Here is a 22,251-nt window from a genome sequence, read left to right on the forward strand (position 1 = left end):
AAAAAAAAAAAAAATCCGACAGGCCCTCCATGGTGGTGCAATGGGTTAAAGAGCAGCACTAGGAAGCTAACCGTACCCACTTCAGCACCAGTTTGATCCCTGCCAGGGAGGTGACCCATATGGCGAGCAGACATCTCCTGTCTTAGCAGATGCTCCCCTCAGCAGTGTACTTCTTCAGTCTGCCTGTTCTGCTCCCCACTCTGTCTCTGGTCAATCCTCTCACCAACCCTGCACCTCTCGCTTGTACCCCAGTTCAGTATGCATACATAAATAAATCTTAAAAAAAAAAATCCCACAACATTCAATTTATGTTTAGAGCTACAAAAGCTTATGTGCTTGTAAGAATCAGAAAAGAACAAGGAAAGAGAAATTTAAAGTTCTGATCCTGTTGAATAAAATTATATAAAAGTAATTTCAATTATTGAAAAAATTCATTTTGAATGCTATAAACCACTAGAAATCACTCTTTGTATTTCAAAATCAAACACTATTCATATTCATTTGCTCTAAAGTCAAAAAACAAAAAAGATCTAATGAGGAGCACCAAGAATACATATTTCTGGTTATATTGCATGGACTAGTACTTAAAAAAAAAAACATAAACAATACAGACTTTGTAAAACCAAAAAGCAAGATTAACATGGTTTATCCACTGAGCTGAAGACATTGTTCCCTTCTCCCCTACACACAAATTATAGAGGTGTCTAGAAAGGATTTTGTACTCATTAAGTTCCTTTCAAAAACCATCTTTCAAAGGCACAAACACTGTAGCCCTCTAGCACCCTTCAAGATATGGACGTTTTCAAAATCAATGAACTATACAAATTGTATTTATCTGCAGTTATACATACTCTTCTGGTTGCTTACAATATGCAAAAAAAAATGTTATTTTACATGACTAAATAGAACTTTAAACTAAATAGAACTGGAATATAAATATATCTCATTTAATGCAAAACTAAAAAAAGTTAGTTTACTAGTTTTATGTTTTTAAAATGAAAATGTTAGGAAAGCTTAAGACACAAATAACATTACTGTCTTCATTAATTATTCTTAAAAATAAACAAGGCGACCCTCCCTGGTGGCGCAGCGGGTTAAAGCACTGCACTAAGAAGCTAAAGCCACTTCCGCATGAGTTCGATCCCCGCCTGCCTGGAGGAGATCCACATGGCGAGGCAGACCTCTCCTGATACACCCGCTGCTCCCCTCAGCAGTGTACTTCGTATATCTGCCTGTTCTGCTCCCCACTCTCTATCCCTGGTGAATCCTCTCACCTTCCGCATCTCTAGCCTGTACCCCAGTTCTGTATGAATAAATAAATCTTTAAAACAAACAAACAAACAAAATAAACAAGGCAAGTTAACATCTACTCTAATAAGTTAAGTAGATGGATGAACAAAGAGTTTAACTATATGTAGTTGTAAAATAATATAGGTATGAAAACTTGTCAATTTCCAATTTTCTGTTCTATGTTAATATCACTGAATAGTCCAATCACTACAGAGACTACAACAGAACCACAGACTACTCCTTTGATTGTTTTCAAAAAACAGTATTTAAATCTCACTTAAGATGTAATAGGGTACCAAAGTCTTAAATAGGTCATTTCATCATTACATCCACAAATATTCTCCACCGTACATAGGAGTACTACAGGACTATAAAATGGAAATTTCTTATATGTAAAAGTTGAAATTTTGTATGACTTATCCTAATTAAATAGCACCTACTAACACCGAAGCACAACTATCATCTATTTTAGGGGGTCTGAAAGGGGCCTACTTTTGTAAGTACCCAGAAAACTGTAAATAAATAAGCCATCTTCCTCTCTCTCTCTCTCTCTCTCTCTCCACTCATCCATCCATCCATCCATCCATCCATCCATCCATCCATCCATCCATCTTTCTATCTATCTACCTGCCTGCCTGCCTACCTACCCATGTGTGTGTGTGTGTGTGTGTGTGTGTATAGGTTTAGAGTAAATATTTTAAGCTGCAGCCATATACATTTCTGCCATATTTTTGCTGTAAGTAACATTTTAAAATGCTGTAAAATCCAAGCGATCAGGCCACACAAAAAATTGGTCAAAGAATGTTTTCGGCTCAAGAATATAATTCACTAAGGCCATCATAAAATGGCCATTTACTAATAGCTGATGGTCAGGAGGGACCCATAGAATGAAATCAAGTTTTAAATTCAAATCAGTTGTTATTACTAATTACTATTTAATAACAGCCAATGGGTAGATCGCCTTACAATTATTGACTGCTTCATATAAATCTTTTCAAATCTTCCCAAATAAAATGGATGTTAATGAATTCCAAAATCTTTAAGAAACTTATTTTAACACATTATATGTGTGTACACACACCCATGATGATCCCCAATTCTAAATTTACTTTAAAATGATTTGGCAAAAGAAGTAGTTTATACCCATGTCAGATATTCTAAACTAGAATGAAAGTTTCAAAGTACAAAAATAATACTATTTTATGTAAAAGGCTCAATCATACACAAAAGAGTGAAAGTAGACTGTCATCTTATAGCATATACAAAAAATAATTCAAAATAGGTAAAAGACTTAAATTTAAGACCTGAAAAACACAGGTGGTAAGTCCCTTGACCATCTGTCTTGATAATAATCTTTTTGATTAGACTCCAAAAGTGAAGGCAAAAATAAACAAATGGGAACTACACCAAAGAGGCTTTACATAGTAAAGGAAATCATCAACAAAATGAATCTACTGAATGGTAAGACAATATTTGCAAATATCTAAAATGTATAAAGAATTCATACTCAATAGCAAATAACAATCATCCAAATTTAAAAAAAAATGGGCAGATCTGAATAGACAATTTTTAAGTAAAACATACAGATGGCCAAAAGAAAATGAAAAAATCTTCTATCTTACTAATCACCTGGAAATGCAAATCAAAACTACAATGAGATGTCACCTAAAATTGTCAGAATGACTTATCAAAAAGGGAAGAAATAATAGACTTAAAGGTGTGGAACGGTTTGTGTACTGTTAATGGGAATATAAATTAGTTCACCCACCAGGGAAAATAATTTGGAGGTTCCTCCCTCCAAAATTAAAAATAGAACTACCAAGTGATATAACTACCACTTTAACTATCAAATTCCCCTTCTGTATATTTACCCAAAGAAAATAAAAGCACTAGCTCAAAAATATATACTATGTTATTTGTGATGGCCAAATTATGGAAACAGCCTAGAGTTCAAATATGGATTAATGGATAAATAAGATATGGAGTGTGTACACATGCCCCCACCCTCACATACACACACACGTATATATGTGCGCACACACACAGAGTCATGTATTGCTTAATGCCATTCTTTGGTTAATGACGCACTGCATATATGATGGTAGACCTAGGTAAAAAGTAGGCTATATGACTTACACTCCTGTAATTACCCTCTATGACATTCACACCACAAAATGGCCTAACAAAGCCTTTCTCAGAACATATTTTGTTAATTATGGGACACATAATATTCAATACAACTCAGTAATTAAAAACAAACAATCAAGGAAACGTTGCTATCTGTGGCAGGATGGATGGATCTTGATGATATTATAAAAGAAATGTTAGATGGAGAGAAACAAATACCACTGATTTCTCTCATGTATAGAGTCTAAACCAAAACAGATAAACCAAACCAAACCAATGACACAGATACAGAAAATGCGAGAGGAAAGGGGATAGGGAAGGGGCAAAATGAGTGCGGGGTGGCAAAGATTCCATTACAAAATTCCAGTTATGAAACAGGGAATTAATCACGAGGGTGTAATGTACAGTATAGTGTCTATGACCAAACTGTAATGCACATGAAAGTAAATCTCAAAAAAGATCTCATAAGAAAAAAGACTTTTTGTAACTTTGTACAGTTACAGATGGCGACTACACTTATTGTGATAATGATTTTGGAGTATATATAATTACCAAATCATTGTTATACATCTAAAAGTAATATAATGCTAATACTAATATATGCTAATTACACCTCAATTAAAAAAAAACAACTATTGGGGATAGTTCAATTGAAAAAAACTATTGGGGATAGTTCATAAAATGGACAATTTGTATAGTAATAGGCATGTGATTTTGCAGTCAGTGGCTATTTTGATCAATTGTGAGATGATATATGCTATATATAATACATGCCATATTAAAATAATTGAAACATAATTCACAGAAATCAATATATTATTGATTTTTGGGAACTTGATCTTTCACCTCCAGGAATAACGGAAAGATCATCCTGAGAATAAGGCAGGCCTGGACTCAGGTCTTGGCTCCACTCTTGACTAGCTGTATATGTAACTTTACTTTTTTTAAGATTTTTATATATTTGTGGATACAAAACTGGGGTATAGCCAGAGGTGCAGGTGCAGTGAGAAGATTCACAAGAGACAGAGTGGGGAGCACAACAGGCAGACTGATGAAGTACACTGCTAAGGGGAGCAGTGGGCAAACAGGAGAGGTCTGCTGTGCCGTGTGGGTCACCACCAGGACTGAGGATGAAACTCCCATTGCAACAGCTATGGCAAGCTTGCAGTGCTGCTCTTTAACCTGCTGCACCACCCTGGAGGGCCTGTATGTGTGACTTTATGTAAGACAAGAAAAAAATAGTCATTTGTGCAAATGCATCTACTTAGATCACTTCTTCACATCCTTACTCTTAATTTAGGTTAAGAGGCAGAACTGAAGGTGAGAGAACACTAACACTTCGATTCTATCCACAGTTCTATTATATGACCTGCATTAGATTTATTCTATGTATTAATGACTCGCTAGGTAATCTAATAATTAAATCTCTCTGCACTTTGGTTCCCTTGTAAAGCAAGACTGATACCACCTACTTTGCCATGATCACTATGAAATTAGAGGTAACACATACAAACACAACAGTAAATTGTACTTGATTAAATATATTAAGAAATTTCTCTCACATTCCATTTCTTATGACACTGTTTTTCCACAAAGACAATTTTATTAACAGTGTTTACCTAGGCCATTTTCCAGCCCTATAATTTGGTGTATTTACAGCTATCTTCTCTTCTATTTTCCTCACAAATCTTAAGCATATTCATTGTGTTAAAGATTAAACAGAGTTTGAAAGCAACCTAGGAAATTAACCACCAATCATTATATCTTTCTATTAGAAAGTTACCCTACAATGCTCCCACCATATAACTTAAAAACCAATCATGTATTTTCATGAAAATACTGTACTTCCTAAAAGTTCCACCAGAGGGACCTCTTAACTTCACAAATCAAAGCCAGCTTTCAATTTTAAAAATGAATTAAAACATTCAAGGAAGACACTGGGGAAGTTAGGAAACTACTGTTTAAATTATTTAACCTAATTATTGTTTTTCACATTTCCTTTCACAGAGAAAATAGGAAAAATAAAAATGTAATGTTAAGAAGTCAAGAAAATTAAATTTTACTGAAGTTGATTTGCTCATTTTACTACATCAAGCTACCTATCAAGGATTTAATACTATGTTTAAAATATAACAGGGGCCTCCCTGGTAGCCTGGGGGTTGGGTCTCAGTGCTATCGGCAATAGGCATGAGTTCCATCCCTAGCCAGGGAGCTAACCTTGCCTACTGCTCACCTGCACCAGGTGTGTTTCAGTAAACTTTCTGCCTGTTTTGCTCCCCACTTTGTCTCTAGTTAATCCTCCCCCTCCTGCACGCGCGCGCGCACACACACACACACACAATCCTGACAAAGAAAAATGGAGGCATCATAAGGTATCATATTAGGTGATTTTGAACTCTACTGTAAAACAACTGTAATTAAAACACTGTGGAGTTTTTTTTTTCTTCTTTTTTTTTAAAGTACTATAATAGCTTAATTTTTACATCATTTTGTGCCTTTTCCCATCTCAGTTGTAATCCCCGCAGGCTTCCCATCACCAATCTGCCATCACTGCAGTCCAGTGCACTTACCTCCCCTCACTGTTTTTGATCCCATTTCCCATTCTACCCTTGTAAAATGTCTCTGGTATATAGCTGTTCATTATTATTATTTTCTTGCCTGGTCCTTTATACTCCTGCTATGAATGAAACCATCTGGTATTTTTCCTTTTCTTTCTGGCTTATTACACTAAGCATGTCATTTTCAGCTCCATCCATGTTGCTGTGAAAGGCATATGTTCTTTTTTTTTTTTTGGTTGCTGAGTAATATTCCATTGTGTATATGTACATCTTTTTAATCCAGTCATCTACTTTTGAGCATTTCAGTTGTTTCCATGTCTTTCCAATTGTAAATAAGGCAACAATAAACATTGGGGTGCAGGTGTCCTTTTGAATCAGTGTAAAACACTGGTTTTAAAATCAAAATTGTATTAAAAAAAAGACCTAAAAATCCAGAAATAAATCCATGCATATATCAGTACTTAATTTATGAGAAAAGAGATAATACCATACAACAGGGAAAAGTAAAAGTCTAAAGGTGCTGGGAAATGTGGATGGATATGTAAAAGGATGAAACTGACCACTCTAATTCCAAAATATACAAAAATAAAATCAAAGTGGATTAAAGACTTAAATGTAAGATCCACAACAGTAAAGAAAACAATGGCAATATTTCATGACATCAATGACCCAGACTTTTTTTGAAGGCTCAACTCTTAAAAGAAAAAGCAAAGCAAAAATATACTGGGATTACCTCCAAGTAAAAAGAAAACATAAATAGATCACAATATCATCATACTGAATGGGATAAAATTTTCACAAATTATACAAGTGACATGGGGTAAAGGTCCATGATATACACAAAACTTAACAATAATAATATAAACAACCCAACTAATAAATGAGCAACATATAAGAATAGCCAATTCTTCAAGAGGATATCCAGAATGACAATGGATATATGCAAAAATGTTCAACATTACTTTTAATAAGGGAGCTCAAGTCAAAACTATAGGGGGATCCCACACTCTTGAGAATGGCATGTATTATAAAGACCCCAAGAAGTACTAGAGCAGGACTGGAGAAAGAGGAACCCTAAAATTTTGTTGGTAAGAATATGTAGTGGGGCCCTCCCTAGTGGCACAGTGGGTTAAAGCACAGCACTAAGAAGCTAAAGCCACTTCAGCATGAGTTCGATTCCCAGCATCGGAGGTGACCCACATGGTGTGGTAGACCTCTCCTGACCTGCCCGCTGCTCTCCTCAGCAGTGTACTTTATCAGTCAGCCTGTTCTGCTCCCCACTCTGTCTCTGGTGAATCCTCTCACCGCCCCTGCACCTCTGGCCTGTACCCCAGTTCTACATACATAAATAAATAAATCTTTAAAAACCAAACAATAAAAAAAGAATATAAACAACAACAACAAAAGAATATAAAGCCATTTGGATTTATTCTAGAAGTTCAAAAATGGAAATACCATGACGTAAACAACCCCACTTTTTTGGGTATCGATATGAAGAACATGAAACCATCAACTCAAAAAAATTACATGCTCCACAATGTTTATTGCAGCATTACTTACACTAGCCAGGACATGGAAGCAACCACTTAAATGCCCACTGATAGAGGACTAGATCAAGATGGGCTACATACACACAATGGAATACTGGTGAGCAATAGACAAAATATAACCATTTATAGCAAAACAGTGGAGCTCAAGAGGAGCTAGGTGTAGTAAAAATAAGTCTGAAAGTTAGACAAATACTGGACATTTTCATATGTATGAATTAAACAAATTATACAATTAACATGAGGTTAATAACCAAGATACAATCAGGAAATTAACTGACAAAGCAAAATAAATACAAACTAGAGGACATTCATAAAGAGAGGTTTCTGAGATTAAGAGAAATAAGGAGAGAGAAAGGGTCAAAGAGGTATAATGGAAGGTGGTGGGGGAAAAGAAAACTCACCTTCCAAGTTTTCAAAGATGAAATTAAACTAAGGCAGAAGATTTGAAATAACTAACAAAAGAGATGCTTTATTACATACTACTTACCAATGTGGCTTATACTCACTTCACATCAAGAAGCATTCTCTCACAGAGAGAGAATGCTCTAAAACAAGTGTTGTGCAATTCTGCTTTTTTCTGTTCTTATACCAAATAGCAGTCCCTAACTTTTAACAGTATAGTTAAAGTAATCAAGTATATGGTTCTGATTTACATAGTTATTAAAGTTCTAATTTGATTGCTTACTTTTAAATATGCAGCTGCCTCTTGGACAGAGAGGGTTCTCTGACTAGAACTGCCACATTCATGATCTCCTGTAAAGGTTAGCATATTATTAAAGTTAATACTATAGCAGAGAGGGGAAAATACAATTCATCAAATATTTTACAAATCATACAATTATAGGCTATAGCATAATCATAAAGAAAATAAACAATGCTATCGATATTTTGTAGGAAGAAATTCCAGTAAGTAATGCAAACAAACAATTATCTTTACATAAATGACAACTTAAGTATATCTTCAGCAAGAGGTACATAAAAATTACTATAACACAGATCAACAGAGCTATTAAATAGAAGTTTCTAGTTATGACCTGGTTTCTATAAAGGGAAGTTTCAAAATTACATTTTCCTTTTCTTATAACTATTTAGAAAAGAATCCAAGGCCTTTTCTCTCAGGCTACCTATAATTCATAGAGCTCAATTATCTTTATAATGAACTTCAATTCTAAGTTTTTCCTGTATTCTTTTTAAGTAGTTTTAAAAACTGATATAAACAGTAGGACAGTTAAAAGTAAAAATCCCTGCCAAATTTTTCTATCATGAAAGTAACTGCATTCCAACTTAATATTTTTGCCAGATTTTAAGGCATAGTAATAAAAAGGGAAGAAATACCAATTAGATGACCAAATCTTTAAATTTCATGATATATTTTCAGAGATTCAGATTCCATAGATTCACAGCAGTCATTGGCAAACTACAATCTATATTCCAAATTGTGTCTTTTATAAATGAAGTTTTATTGGAACACCGCCATGTTCATTCATTTATGGATGTATTATCTACGACTGCTTTCATATTATAATGCAAGAACTGAATAACCGCAACAAAGACAGTCTAGCCCTCAAAGCCTAAAATATTCACTATCTGGCCCTCCACAGAAAAGTTAGCCGAACCCTGTTTTAGAGAAAGGAATTTGTATCTTGAAAAGCACCCCAAATTATGCTGAGCTAGCACACTTCATAATATAATGTGATAAAAACAGTGTAAAAGTTGTGGTAGCAACATTAAGAATTCCTAGCTAGAGTATATATATTTGACCTATTTCTGGGTCCTAGGACATAGCAAACACATGTCTTGAGTTTGTAGTATATGAATAGGAACTCTGTCGGCCAATGGTAAGAGGGCTCTTAGTGGTATCAGAATTGTGAGCCTAAACACTGACCAAAATTAAGAAATCAAGAGGAAAAAAAAGCCAAAGATTAAATAAAAAGATGGGGAAGTCTCGAGATTCTACATGCTTCCATTCAACCAGAAGTTCTACATTTACCTATTACCATTGATCTCACTTAGCCAAAATTATTTCTACATATAGTTTGGAAAACTGTTTTCACATTTTTTGTCTTATTAGAAAAGAATCCAAAGTCTCTTCTTTCAGATTATGTGAAGAAAGAATAACTTAAAAATGTTAAAATGTAATCAAAGATAAACTGCTACTATAGCTTAAAGATGCTAAACTTGGTAACAATTCACCTAAATTTTTATTGCAGGTATGTTGATAACTTGAGAGCTCTCAAAGACTTACTAAGAGCAGAATACAAGAAAAATACAATAAGCTAGGAGAAAATTCTTGGAGAATGTATTTATTTTACCCAAGGAAGTGAAACCTAACCAACCAAAAGAAAACTTGTACTTTTACAGTTAACCTAGCATTTAAGCTAATTAATTGACTCCCCAATTTAACTGATATTTAAGCTTTCAGAATTTGCTACTATCAATGCAAATGAAGAAATTTTTTGTTAATTTTAAAATGATATAATACAACATATACATTTCATCTAATACAGCAGGCAGAGGAAAGACTTTGATGAAATATATCTATAAAAATAAAAACACTCCATTTAGGTAATAAAAAATTCTGAGAACATTATACACATGTAATACTGACTTGAGAAAAACAGTTTCTACTGACACAGCATGCTACATATATATTTAAAAAATATATTTTAGAGACTATGAATATTAAAAACAGTTTACCTGCAAGCTGTGCCAATCGATCATGAAGCTTGTACAAAGTGTTCATCATGAGATTTTTCTTACTTTCCTAAAATTAAAAGAAATTATTATAAAATATCCAATTGCAAGGAAGTAAACATGCACCAAGTAATATTATTTTTAAAAAGTGTATAAATGTAAGATCATAGAAGCTACCTAATCTGAAAGGCAACTTCACATATAAACAATGACTAACATATTTTAAAGAAACCTAATCTAAATTATCACTCTAACTGGTTTATATTTTTGGGCCTCCCTGGTGGCACTAGGGGTTAAGTCTCTATCATCAGCCACTGCAACATGGGTTCAATCCCCTGTCAGGGAGCTGACCCACATGGTACAGTGCACCTCTCTTGTCTCACCTGCTGCTCCCCTCAGCAGTGTATTTCAGTAAACCTGCCTTTTCTGCTCCCCACTCTGTCTCTGGTGAATCTTCTCACCCCGAACCTCTGGCCTATATGCTAGTTCTTGTATGCACAACAACATAAATTTTTAAATAGTTTACGTTCTTAATGATGCTGGATGATGCACTAAAATTAGTGCTAAAAAGAGTTCACATACACAATAAATTCCAACCACCAAAGCAATGCTATCAATTTCCCTCTATACAATGTACACACATATATATTATTATTTCAAGACTGTTTTCTTCAAGGCTTTTCCTTGTGTTATGTTATAATATGATTCAACCACATAATAATAAGGGAATGAGTATTGACACTTTGGCCCTCAACCTCTTGTAGGCCCAGCAAGCAGCCCTGAATAAACTTAAGAATCACTAAATTGTATGCATAAAATAAATAAGTCTTTTAAAATAAATATCTTAATGAGCACTTACTAGGATTTAAGAACTATTCTCAGCAAAGTTAAGAGACCCAATATGCAAGATGGTTTCTGCTCTCAGGCAAAAAACATAATTGTGTTACACTGGAGTTGCAAACAAAGTATAAAGTATATAGAAGAGGAAGGGAAGGGAAGATTCATTGATAGAATAAAGAATATTTGAACTGAGCTTCATAGAAAGAGCAGAACTTCAGAACTGCATTCCCGGTAGAAGGAACAGGCGCTAGAATATCAAGGTATAAATGCACTGATCTTATTTCTTATACAACCAGTAGCCTACACTGACTCAGAAAACTACTGGAAAAGTAATTTAAAAATCAAACACTAGAGTGTCCCAGATAGCAAGACAAGTTTGACTTCATTCTCAACATTTAGGAGTAAAAAGACAGATACATGAAGAATATTACTGACAATATAAAAGGAGACCAGAGATTACTGCAGTAGTAGAATTTAATCATCCTGGTAGGAGTCTAAAGCAATGAAACGCTCAATTTAAGGTAATAACAATGAAGAGGAACCCATGTAAGCTATGAGGAAGGAAGGTCAGAAGAGGAAAGTAACTCTTCACACTATTATACATAAACTTATGACTCATCAGGGGCTATGTCTTTATTATTTCCTTTATTCTTGAGAATCTACTGAATGAATATTATCAGGAGGAAAATCAGACATACCCAATGACAATGCAGTCTCATCCATTTGTTTTCATGCTGGTATTTTTAAGAGACAAAATTTGCACACTATAGCTGGCATGCTTCTGTCAATGCAGCTTAAATCACTGGCACTACGAAGAATAAAACTGACCAAAGGCTGAATCCCTAGTTTTATGTGACTGAATTTATAAATGATATTTCTTCAGCTCAATCGCAACCAGATTCTAAATCAAGCCAATTATGTACCATCGTGTAAAGCTTAAAATCCAAACATTAAACATTAAAAATGAGACATTAACCATTACTACAGGAGCTGAAACCCAAGATTCTGACGTTACACATTTGTGATGTACTAAAACACAAAATCAATTTTAATAAATATTTAAAATAATAGGGTGAGAAGTTCCCATGATAGTGTAGCTTGTGGACTACATATATAAAACCCAGGTATATCTGACTACTATGCTTTGGGATTAAAGGAAATCTATTTCCTCTTTTTATTTGGAAAAAGTGAGTTCCCTTATTTCAGATGTCCTTATCATGACCATCCCCATTCTCCTTTCAAAAACAAAACTACACCCCCAAATCAGATGTCTGTCCTATGATTACATCTTTAGTGACTATGAAAGACTTGGGAATAAATAAACTTTATATCTGGATTCATAGATATTATCACTGGGCTAGGTAACACTGTCATACAAAAAATTTAAGCACCCAAAAAGCTCAAATACATTTTTTTTCAAAAATTATTTTTCTAATCCCAATCTTTTAAAAATTGTCATGTATATATTGCAAAGGTCTCAAGTATCACACAATCAACCAACTAACATATGAACTAGATAGTTTTCATAGTATGTTATTAATGTGAACCAATCAATTGAGAAACAAAGGCTTTGGTTCAATTATCATTAATAGCAGTATACTATGTTAGAAGTGAATGCAAAAATTATACAATCAACTTTTTTTTTTTAAAGATTCTTTTTTTTTTTAAAAGACTGGGGTACAGGCCAGAGGCTCAGGGGCGGTGAGAGGCTTCACCAGAACAGGCAAATCGATGAAGTACACTGCTGAGGGGAGCAGCGGGTGGATCAGGAGAGGTCTGCCACGCCATATGGTCACTTCAGGGGCAGGCGGGAATCGAACTCATGCGGAAGTGGCTTTAGCTTCTTAGTGCTGTGCTTTACCCCGCTGCGCCACCAGGGAGGGCCCAAATCAACTTTTAAAGTACTTTCTGATTGACTTATATTTTCAGTATTGTTACATTCAGATTTTTTTTACAGTTTCCTAACTGTTCAAATGTGTCTATTGACTTCCTTATTTACCTTGATCATTTAATCTATAAATAAATCCCATTTATTTATGCCTACAAGAACTGTGGTATAGGCCAGAGGTAAGATATGGAAGGGTAGGAGGATTCACCAAAGAGAGTGGGGAGTAGAACAGGCAGACTGACTGAAAAAACACTGCCAAGGGGCACAGAGGTAGAGACAAAAGAAGTATGCTGTGCCATATGTGGGTCAGCTCCCTATAGCTAGGTATGGAGGGGGAGTGGAACTCATGCTTCAGTGGCTGCTGACAGCTTCATAGAGACTTAACCCCTTGTGCCACTAGGCAAGTCCAATAAACCCATATTTGATGCAAGCTTTCACATAAACTTTCATTTAAAAAATTTTGTAATTTAAGTGAACTGCCATTATCTTCATTATAATTATTACTATTATTCAAAGGTTCAGAACTTCATTTTCCCTCATGGGGAATATTACACAGAAGAAAAAGCCTTATATTTAAATATACAGTGAGTAACTGTTCAAATTCATATCATGATGCCAGTAACAGTGTTACACTTAATGTTCTGACAATCAACTTTAAAAAAACTAATATCTCTACAATAAAATATTTCTAAAAATAATCATTACAAAATCTCACTCTAATAATTTAAAGTAACAATATATGGATCCCATTACACATCAGTATACAAATGTTTTCTATATAAGACTATATTATTATCAGTTCCTATCATAAAAAAACTGTTATTATAAGCTAACAAATCTTTTTTTTATCTTTGAAGTGCCTATAATGATATAAATGGAAAATACTTTCATGAGTAAATGTGGCTTAATTTAAAATATAGCATCCTTAAAAAGACTGAGTCACAGATGGCTAGCTCAAGGGATGCTTCTTTAAGAGTTCTTTGCCTTCCTGATGGGTTAATGAGCATCAGGAGATAAGCATCAAAATGAGCAAAAGACACAGAGAGACAAGAGGAGGACAAAAACCACTTGGGTGTCCAAGAACTTAAGACAATAGGGTAAATCAGATTTCTAGGTGATATGGCACCTACATTTCACTTGGCAGTTGGCTTTCACATTAAAGCCATACACAGTTCAGCTCTTAGGAGAAATCAATGTCATTAGTTAAGGAGAAATCTATGTCATTAGTTAAGACATAGATTTTTATGTTTTAATGCTTAAAACAGAAAAATTATTGCTTTTGTCTAAAAGAATCTTTAAAATTCTATTTTTATTTTTTAATTCTATTTTTAGCTGATAGTCATCCTATCCCTTTATTATATAAAACAGACAAAATATCAGTATCATGATCTTTTACTTACTTGTATTTTTCCAAATGTTTCATCAAAAGGGTTTTTGACTATCAAGGAAAGAAAAAGAGAGAACTATTAGCATCATTTAAGAATGAGAGTTAGAACCCCCTTAAATATGCGTATGCTAAACCTGAGTATAATCATGAAAACAAGCTTGATGATGATAAAGACTGAGAAGTAATTTTTCATGTTTACTACACTTACCATTCTCATTTTGAATTTGAGGTTTCTCTGTAAAAATTGAGAGCAGGTGCTCAGATGTCAGCAACATGAACTTGAGCTAACATCTACTTAGTCAATATAAGTTGTAGTCTCCTCTTTTAAAAAGGAGGAATGCAACAATGATACCTATGTAATATAGTTGATGTGCTATTAAATGAGATAAACCATATAAAATACCAGACACCATGTCAAACACATTATTATTGTTAATATTAATGACCTTGTAATTTGTTCCCACTTTAACTTGTCTTCTCTTCAAAATATAAACTAAAAGCAGTTAACTACTTGAGGAAATCTGCAATAGGTTTTAAAACTGAAAATTTCATTCAGAATTTTTACTTCTGATGACTGGGAAAAAACCTACTTCCTAATTTTGCTAACATCTGGAAAAGTAACAAGAAACAAATTACACAGATCAAATAAATCTTACAATTAAACAACTCTGAAATTTCAAAGTTCCAATAAATATTATAAGGAAAAGATTTACTAACTTTTATCCAACTTCCCTGCTTCAATCCTCCAAAACACAGACCAACAAGTTTATGGCTGAATATGTAGTATCATGGTTATTACTTAGAAGCCCTACCTGGTATCTCTTTTTAAATTACATACAAAAATAGTCAAAATTTTCAGATACCTGGAGCTCTATAATCCAGTTCAACACTAAGATTAACAGAGTCTTTAATTAATTCACACTGGACAAATTTCCTTTTTGAGATGCTTTTCTATTTTTATTTGAATAAACAGGAAGAACCTTAGGAACCAGGAACTGGGTGATTCTAAGAAAGTTCATGTGTGAGACCAGTTTAACAAAGTACAACAAAAAAAGTAAAGGAACAATGTACCCTGCTATCCTCTAAAGAGATTTACTAATGGATTTTTAGGCATTTTTCAATAAAGCAACAGAGTTTTAATGCTGGAAAAGAAAAAAAAATTGAAAGATCTAAAAACCTCAAAAGAGGAGTAGGAAAAACATAATATAGCTTAAAGATTAAAAGAAAAAAAAAGCCTAAAAATTTTATTAATTCTTTATAGAAGTTATTCCAAAAAAGGTAAAAGAATTCAATCCTAAAAAAAAGGTTTTAATGTTTATGAAGGAAAGTATAATAGCAATTTCTTTTACAATCATATACACCAAATGTTTAGTCAAGAATACTAAGTAGGAAACCAAGAAGGGAAAGAGAAGAACAAAGGGAAACAAAAGCAGAACAGTAATTCTGCTGAAGAACACTGCCTTACCCTTTCTTTTTAAATTTCTGATTCTTGTCTGATAGGTTAAGATACCCACTGACTAAAAAGCCAATAGTTAATTTTCTCACCTTACATGTATATCTTTTGTTAAAAAAAAAACTTTTCTCCAATTGCCTATTACAACTGTCATTACCTATTACATTAACTAAACGCCATCAAATTTGTAAAAGCAGCACACATTTTTCTTTTCCCAAATCATTTCAGTATTCTAAAGCCATACCAGTATCTTTTATCTCATCCAAAATTAAGCACAATCTTTAAGTGCAACAACATAAATTGATAACTCTGGTGAAAATATTTCAAGCTCCCTGCCAAGGAGGAAACTGTAGAAAAGATATATTTCAAAAACATCCAAGAACAAAACATTGTCTCATTTATCATCAAGCTCCATTTTTAGTGATGGACCTAGAGTAAATTAGAGTTCTTACCCTTTATCTAAAGAAATAATAAATCCAAGTTGGTACTTCAAATGTTGATTTCCATCCCCTAAAGGCACAACTTTTTGTCATTCCTTTAAACCCCAAACCCCCAAGTAGCATCTCATTATTCCTTTTTCCCTCAAATTCTCTTGGTCTGGTATTCTCCTTCAATCTTCTTGTTACAAATTTTTAAAACCTTAATATTTCAAATTTTTATTCGTAAATGTCCTTAATATTCTGACTTCTCTTCCTTTTAAGCTATCCTAATGGCTATAAAATTCAAATTTTAGGGCCCTCCCTGGTGGCGCAGCGGGTTAAAGCACAGCACTGAGAATCTAAAGCCGCTTCCGCATGAGTTCAATTCCCGCCTGCCCAGGAGGTGACCACATGGCGTGGCAGACCTCTCCTGACCCGCCCGCTGCTCCCCTCAGCAGTGTACTTCGTCGATCTGCCTGTTCTGCTCCCCACTCTGTCTCTGGTGAATCCTCTCACCCTCCGCATCTCTGGCCTGTACCCCAGTTCTGTATGAATAAATAAATAAATCTTTAAAAAAAAAAAAATTCAAATTTTAAAACTGTTTCTTCGATTGTCCTACTAGTTCCCTCAAAACTCATCCAATAGGCCCTCCCTGGTGGCGCAGCAGGTTAAAGCAGCAGGTAAAAGCACAGCACTAGGAAGCAAAACACATACTTCAGTATGTGTTCGATCCCCGCCATACCCGGAGGTGACCCACATGGCGTGGCAGACTTCTCCTGACGGGCCTGCTGTTCCCCTCAGCAGTGTACTTGAACAGTCGGCCTGTTCTGCTCCCCACTCTGTCTCTGGTGAATCCTCTCACCACCCCTGCACCTCTAGCCTATACCCCAGTTCTGTATGCATAAATAAATCTTTAAAAAAAAACAAAAACAAAAAAAACTTCATCCAATAGCTTTTCATCACCTTTTGCTACAAAAAATATTTTGGTTTCATCTTCCAATATAAAATATCACAAACGTCATCAGGAATTTCAGTCTCAAAGGCAATCTTCTGTAATTCTGAAACTCCAAGGCTAAAACCTATACAGGCTCCGTTGTTGTCTTGGAAACTTCAAGTCATCTTAGAAGTTAAAGGCAGCTGATAATACCACCTCTCTGAGTTGTACTTTTGTAAACAGACATTCAAAGTCTCAGATTTCATCTTCTAGTATTAGTACTTTGAACAGAGAATAACTCTATGGGAAGAAGGAAGGTGCCAAATGTTTCTAACAGCTGTTGAACACTGCACCTGTGTGGCCAACACTTTGCATTTCAACATCAGCCAGTCAGATCTAAAAATGGACAGAGTGAAACAAGTAGTACATTCTTTTGCAACACAGCCTGCTGCCCATTTGTTCTCTAAAAGTACTATAATTATTTCATACTTCTATTAACTAGACACTCTAAAAGACAAACAGCTCACTTTGTATATACTAAGAAATTATAACTAGTGAGTGCAAATCAACCAAAGATAGCTTTATAGACAGAATTGTCAGCTATAAAATTTGCCTAAGGTAAATGCTTATATTATATACACTATGTCACTCTTGAACAACCTTTCATTTTTAACACCACTTATCTATCTGAATAGAGAGGTACAATCTAGATAGGAAAAATAAAGGAGACAGGAAAGTGAGCAAAAACTCAAAAGCTCCTCCACTTCTCTCACAGGATTCCCAATTTCATTTGCCCCATTTTGAGACCCAACAATCCCATAACACTTCCAAATTAAGTTATCCTTAAAGAATGATAGAACACAGATGTTTTTTAAAAACAAAAATAACAAGGGTTGAAATATGCATATCAATGTTTTATAAGAATATAATGACTATGGTGATGGCACATGGGTGATTTGGTGATGGGAAGCCCATAGAATTACAACAGAGATGGAAAAAGGTACAAGATGATATAAAAATAAGCTATATTATTGTTTTTTTAAAAAAGAATATAATGGGCCCTCCCTGGTGGCGCAGCGGGTTAAAGCACTGCACTAAGAAGCTGAGACCACTTCCGCATGAGTTCGATTCCCGCCTGCCCCGAGGTGGCCATGTGGAGGTGACCACATGGCGAGGCAGACCTCTCCTGACCAGCCCGCTGCTCCCCTCAGCAGTGTACTTCGTTGATCTGCCTGTTCTGCATCCCGCTCTGTCTCTGGCGAAGTCTTTCGCCATCCCTGAGTCTCTGGCCTGTACCCCATTTATGTATGCACAAAAATAAATAAATCTTAAAAAAAAAAAAAGAATATAATAAAAACTGAAAATGTGTACAAGAAAATATAAGGTCAAATCAGAATTAAATTGGCAATCACCTTATTAGTTGATTCTTATTCCTATATATGATAAAGAACATTAGCTAATGTCTCTTTCAACTTGGTATGTTTAGAAAAATCTCAGATTCACTCGTCATAAGAATAAAGAAACCCTAGGGGAAAACAATTGATAACAGATTACAACTGAAATTTTGTATTTACTCAAGCACTGGTTTTTCACATTATAATTATATTCCAAGTTTAAGATTTCTGCACCTAAAACTGTAAGATAGATTTCTAAATAAAAACTAGTCAACAAATATCTATAGAGTATATATTATGCACCATATTCCCAAACATGCTCCTAAGCAGTAATGGAGATAAATAAGTAGCTACAACAAAGGGATCAATAAACACCTTAGAGTTAATGTTCAGTACTTTAAGAATTCAAGAAGGGGCTAATAGTTTCTGCCTAAAGTATATTTGAGTCTTAAAAATAAAACAAAAGTAATAAAACAGAATAAATTATGGGAAAATATAACACTGATGAATTTCAAAAATAGCCTGAGTTGGAAAAAACCTCACATAAGATATTCTGTAACTCTACTTATATAAAGTTTCAATAAAGGCAAAACAAATATATTGTGAAAAAACAAGAACAGTGATGAAATATTTACCAGGCATGAGAAAAAATTTAGATGGGAATATGATGTTCTGTTCATAGGGATTTAAGTTACATAGCTGAATGCATTTGTCAAAAACTCATCTGTTGGTACAAAGATTTATGAACATGATTGTCAAATTTTACCTCAAAATAAAAAAAAACCCACTTCACTTTAGTTAAAAGTATGCATTGTGTAAGAATGAAGAATTTTATTGTTTTCAAGTTAATTCTAAAATATATTTTTTTAAGATTTATTTTTATTTCTTTATGTATACAAGAACTGGGGTGTATACCAGAGAAGTGGGGAGGGGGGAGAGAAGAGTAGGGGGGAGTAGGAAGGTGAGAGGATTCCCCAGAGACAGAATGGGCAGCAGAACAGGCAGATCTACCAAAATACACTGAAATGGGAACAGGAGGTGAGAAAGGAGAGATCTGCTGTGCCATATGTGGGTTAGTTCCTTGGCCAGGGATCAAACTTAGGTGATAATAGCACTGAGACTCAACCCCAACGCCACTATTCCAGGGAGTCCCCCTCCCTGGAATAATACATTTTTTTAAAAGAATGATGATGTATATACTAATAGATAAGATACATAAAAAAGCAAATATAAAAAAATGCTAGTTGTAGAATCTGGTAACACATAAATGAGTGTTTATAGCACAATTCTTTCAATTTTCTGCTTGAAATTTTTCAAAATAAAATGCGGGTAGAAGGAAGTATAAAAAAACAAAAGTTTGTTGATGGTGCTAATTCATATCAGAGAATTGGTGAAAAAAATCACTTCAATCCCTGGATACCATATGTAAATTTTTAAAGCTACAACATTCTGTACTTGGTCTCGCAAAGCAAAAGGCAACTGTGAGAAAAGCCAGAGAAACAGAAATATCACACTACCTGACTTCAAACTACACTACAAAGCAACAGTACCAAAAACAATATGTTATTGGCACAAAAACAGATTCATAATGGACTAGAATAGAAAACCCAGAAAAAAATCCATGAATATATGAGCATCTTATCTATGATAAAGCAGCTTTGAACATGCAATAGGGAAGGGACAGTCTTTCTAATAAATGGTGCTGGAAAAACTGAAAAGTCACACATAAAAAAAATAGTGTGATAAGTTGCTAACCCCATAAATAAAAATAAATGCCAAATGAATGGAAGATTTAGACATATGACCTCAGCAATAAAATAAAAGGAGAAAATATTTCCTGGTATCAATAGTAGAAGTGTTATGGTGATTCTACCCCTATGCCAATGGAACTAAAAATAAAAACAAGTAATTGAAAATTACCTCAAGTTAAAAAACTTTTATACAATGAACACAAATGATTAAAAAAAAAATCCTCCATTGGATGAGAGAAAATATCTGCACAATATGTAACTTATAAAAGATTAATATCCAAGGTATTAAAAACAACTTAAAGATAAAAAGAGAATCAATTAGTAACAGCAGATATGAACAGATAATTCACCAAAGAGGATATCCAGAAGGCCTACAGACATGAAAAATGTTCATCATCACTTCCAAAAAGAGAGATGCAGGTTAAAACCACCGTGAGATAATGGGAGGAATTTCACATTGGATCAAAATGAAAGATGATATAATAAAATGTATATATAAATAAAATAAAACAACATGAGATACCATCTAATGCCTAAAAATACAGTACATTCCAACAACCTTGCTCTTGAGATATATCCAAAGAATATGATACACAAAGATCCTTATGTTCCACAGTATCCATAGCAGCCTTATTTATGATACCTGGGACATGGAAACAGCCTCAATGCCCAGACAATCTGATCAAGAACTGTTATATTCACTCTATGGAGCACTATGTAATCATAAGAAAAGATAAGATGTGGCCATTCTCAACAAAATGGAGGGAGTTTGAGAGAATTATGTGTAGTAAAGCAACTTAGAATGATAAAAGCAAGCACTGGACATTATATAGAACAGACAAATTTTTGGAAGGCAAATGATAAAAATCATTTTCTATTCACCTAAACTCCTGATTAAACAAAAAATTAAAGAAGTTATTTTGCAAAAGACTAGATGAATTATTTTAAGGGTTTGTTGTTTTGTTTATAAAGCCCTAGCTAATAGTTTTTTTTTAAAATCTATATAACCATACATATATATAAAAGATTTTAGGTTATTTTTTTTTTAGCCAAAATAATGCCAGAAACTTGGCATATGTAAAAATATATAAAATATACATATGCTTGTGTCTATTAGTTTTTTAAAAATAAACAATTTTTAAAAAGATTTATTTACTTAAGCATACAAAAGTAGGGTACTGGCCAGAGGTACAGGGGTGGTGAGAGGATTCACCACAGAGAATGGGGAGCAGAACAGGCAGACTGACTGAAATATACTGCTGAGGGGAGCAGCCGGCGAGACAAGTACTGTACTTTATTTACCAGTTGTGTGACCAGGGAGGGCCCTCACAAATTATTTCTTAACAATATTAATTCAGCTATAGGTAACAATAATCTACCCACAAGCAATATTACAAAAGAATTCATTTTACCAAACAAAATTATTACTAATTAAGAAAGTTAGATCACTAGTAAGTTAAGAAAATATCAAAATATTTCATACTCGACTTTCATGATGCAGACTACTCCTCCTCAAAATACTGTTATCTTAAGAGCATCATGACTCAAACAATATTTGATAAAATTATTACTGAATCTAATAACTAAAATCAAAGTACCCATTCAAAAAGTTTAATCCAAGACAATTTTGACTCTTAAGAAATGAGTTAATAGTGAATCTTTCCCACTTTCATTATACACATGCACATCCTTCCCCACAAAGTCTTAGTGGCTCAAAACTTTGAAGGCGAAGGATTAGGCTTCAACCTCCACCTAATTTAATCTGCTAACCTAGAGTTGGGAAGAAAAATTAGCTAAGAACACCGTCAACCAAAGACAGAGCATTATGTCTACTGAAATTATCTTACTACACTGCTCAAGATTCAAAACTTTGAGTTATCTGCTTTTCCAGTACTTTCACAGACTTCTCCATGAAAACTATTTTTACAGACATGCCAGTTACAAGGAATTATGCTACTGCACAGTG

General features: G+C 34.1%; 1 protein-coding gene across 1 annotated transcript in view; it reads right to left on the reverse strand.

Moving 5' to 3' along the window:
• The window catches only part of LEMD3 (LEM domain containing 3), a 56,302-nt gene that overhangs the window by 17,464 nt on the left and 16,587 nt on the right, over positions 1–22,251 (reverse strand). The window contains exons 2-4 of the mRNA XM_004676522.2: positions 14,348–14,385; positions 10,223–10,289; positions 8,211–8,278 (exon numbers count right to left, since the gene is read on the reverse strand). Of these exons, the coding sequence (XP_004676579.1) occupies positions 8,211–8,278; positions 10,223–10,289; positions 14,348–14,385 (173 nt within the window). The remainder of the gene's footprint in view (positions 1–8,210; positions 8,279–10,222; positions 10,290–14,347; positions 14,386–22,251) is intronic.

Source organism: Condylura cristata, unplaced genomic scaffold (genome assembly GCF_000260355.1).
Source record: "Condylura cristata isolate star-nosed mole 26May11 unplaced genomic scaffold, ConCri1.0 scaffold00004, whole genome shotgun sequence".
NCBI lineage: Eukaryota > Metazoa > Chordata > Mammalia > Eulipotyphla > Talpidae > Condylura > Condylura cristata.